This window comes from Rhagoletis pomonella, unplaced genomic scaffold (genome assembly GCF_013731165.1).
Source record: "Rhagoletis pomonella isolate Grant_MI unplaced genomic scaffold, Rhpom_1.0 Rhpom_scaffold_03835, whole genome shotgun sequence".
Lineage (NCBI taxonomy): Eukaryota > Metazoa > Arthropoda > Insecta > Diptera > Tephritidae > Rhagoletis > Rhagoletis pomonella.
In genome coordinates, this window is record NW_023462385.1 from 1 (window position 1) to 2,342 (window position 2,342).

Here is a 2,342-nt window from a genome sequence, read left to right on the forward strand (position 1 = left end):
GTAATTTCATTTCCTTGGGTCAGGTAGATAAAGTTTATTATTTTATTAGATTTTTGCACAACTCACTTGGTTTTCATTTAAGGTGGCCATGCTCAGAATACCTGCAGTGCGGGATTACTTCAAAATCGACAAGATGGTGGAGCATAAAAAAGACAACCTTCCAATAAAGAAGAAAGGCTTCGTTAAGGGGATGAAAGAATGTATGTAACAAAATAGATTGCCCCATTTAAAGAATTCTGCAGATATCCACTTTATTTTCATTTTAGCATGGGAAAATATGAAAATAACAAAAGAAATTGAAGAGCGCCAACGTCTGGATGAAATCCGTTTTGCCAAAGCCGGCAAGGGTCCCTTAGTGAAGACATTCAAATATGATCCTACCAAACCACAACCTGCGACGGGAAACACAAGTACGAGTACGTCCACGGTACACGCGAAAAAGGCTTAAGTTAGTGTGCTATTAGTTGTTACAGTTTAGTTTTACCAGTTGAACGCTTGAAATGTAAATTTTAATAAAGAAAAGATTGCGGCAAATCGTCGCACGCCTTCAAGCTTTAAAAGAGATGCATTGATTAATGACCTCAGCTAGATGCTTATTCTCCAGCGCGGCTGCAACACGCTCCTTGTCTGCAAGTTGCTTATTAACAGCATTCTCTGATGCATGCGTTCCAGGCGTAATCTCTACATTCACTTTGAAACGTGGTGGCAACGAGCGGAGCAGTTTTACGCGTATGGACAACCCAATGAGTGTAGCCATCGAACAGTGAGGAATCGTGGGCGTAAATTTAATAGTTACCTCATTTTTCTCATCGTTTACTCGAATCAAATCTTCTTGCACTACATGCAGCTCTTCCAATGTGAGTGGATGCTCTGGGTCGTTGATGTTACGAACGAGGTCTGAAAGGACAGTGATAAATTTATCTGCATGTATATATATGCAAAGTAGGCCCAAATATCTACCAAATATTTCACGCGAATCGATGGGGTCCGGCACGTTTTCATCCTCTTCATTTGCGGTCACTTCACGTTCCTTACGTTTCCCATAAACATTTGGGTTTATATTTTCAATTTCTGTGGGCATATTTGCACAAAGTTCTGAATTAAATTGGGAAAATTGCAAGGAATGAGAAGGAAAACCAAATGACAGCCAACGAGAACAAAAAAGCAAAACAAAATGAAAACGTCAAACCAGAGAACGTATATAATTTATACGTTCTCTGCTACCGCGAATCGGTTTGGGTTCAAAAAGCGGTAAGGCGAATCGGTGTGGGGCCAAAATGGACAAATGCGATTTGAAATATTAAAAATTCAGCTATTTTAAAAATTATTAGTCAAAGTTAAAATTTAATCGTTGAATTTACACCGCCGCCAATAAAAAAAATCATTTCCAGAAAAAATTTATCGCATGCAACCCTGTAGTGGCCAGGAGCGAATGAACAAGAAAGAGAGAGGTAAAAACTTTTTCGGCGAGTGAATTTGTTTCATTTTCAATTTGGTTGAGTTTGTCAACGGTTGTTTACGACGGGTTTTTGTGCAATTAAAAAAATATATGGAAGGATGTGAAAAATTAAAAAATGCAGAAGTTGAGAAGTTATTAAATGAAAATTAATACTAATTGTATGAAAAGCAAAGTGATTTATCAGAAATGAATATAGCAAGTTCCAGCGAGCGTAGAAAATGTATTAAAATTCGCAATTAAAGTGCAATTTCAGGGGTGTATATGTAAAAGAAAGCGAAAGCCAGCACAGCATCCTTTTTTTAATTTTTCCACTTTGCGTTTATTCTACATCTTTCCTGCTATTGCATTTTATTATGCGACTGCTCCACCCTCGACGTCCTTGCTAGCTGAAGAGTAGCGTTGAGAAGTATCGGGCTCTGCCAAGTGTGTGAAAAGTGGTACAAAAGACGCGGGAAGTGGTTTGATGCTCGATGGGGGCGTGTAGCTCAATAGCAACATGCAAAAGTTAAAATAAAATATAAGTGTGCAATAGCAAGAAATTGAAAGTAAATCGATTCAGGAAAGAAAAAACAAGTCGCGTCACATAGTCCCCATCATTGCGCTATTCCAACTTTGCAGTTGCGCGTCCGCGGTCGTTTTATGTGTACATCCGTACAAATGTGCATACATACATGTATATTAATGTGTGTATGGATTTGATTGGCATATGTGCAAATGCAACTTAAAGGCGTCGTGTCACCGGCGCCCCAACGCCGTCTACACTTAAAACCGTCGGAATTGATTTGGAACATGTTCACAGGATTACCGGCTTAAGGTATGCGATTGCTAGCAACGAAAAAACAGAGGAATCAGTCAACGATATTGGTAACAAAAACTCTCGTTG

At 38.9% G+C, this 2,342-nt stretch overlaps 2 protein-coding genes across 2 annotated transcripts; one reads left to right on the forward strand and one right to left on the reverse strand.

Moving 5' to 3' along the window:
• The first annotated feature begins 6 nt into the window (after positions 1-6).
• Positions 7-560, forward strand: LOC118754399 (mitochondrial inner membrane protein OXA1L-like). Its single transcript, XM_036489268.1, has 3 exons — positions 7-23; positions 83-200; positions 267-560. The coding sequence occupies exons 2-3, from the start codon at positions 89-91 to the stop codon at positions 446-448; spliced, it is 294 nt and encodes a 97-aa protein (XP_036345161.1). The 5' UTR covers positions 7-23; positions 83-88; the 3' UTR covers positions 449-560.
• LOC118754398 (MIP18 family protein galla-2) lies at positions 214-1,183 on the reverse strand. The gene is made up of 2 exons (XM_036489267.1): positions 961-1,183; positions 214-897 (listed from the first exon to the last, which is right to left on the reverse strand). The coding sequence occupies exons 1-2, from the start codon at positions 1,079-1,081 to the stop codon at positions 548-550; spliced, it is 471 nt and encodes a 156-aa protein (XP_036345160.1). The 5' UTR covers positions 1,082-1,183; the 3' UTR covers positions 214-547.
• Between the last annotated feature and the right edge of the window lie 1,159 nt (positions 1,184-2,342).

What these genes read in the sequence shown, in the direction of transcription:
- LOC118754398 (XM_036489267.1), bottom strand. Translation starts at nt 1,081, where the DNA reads ATGCCCACAGAAATTGAAAATATAAACCCAAATGTTTATGGGAAACGT. An exon ending in CGATTCGCGTGAAATATTTG is followed by an intron (nt 898 to 960) that starts GTAGATATTTGG and finishes CTGTCCTTTCAG; the next exon opens with ACCTCGTTCGTAACATCAAC.
- LOC118754399 (XM_036489268.1), top strand. Translation starts at nt 89, where the DNA reads ATGCTCAGAATACCTGCAGTGCGGGATTACTTCAAAATCGACAAGATG. An exon ending in CGTTAAGGGGATGAAAGAAT is followed by an intron (nt 201 to 266) that starts GTATGTAACAAA and finishes TTTTCATTTTAG; the next exon opens with CATGGGAAAATATGAAAATA.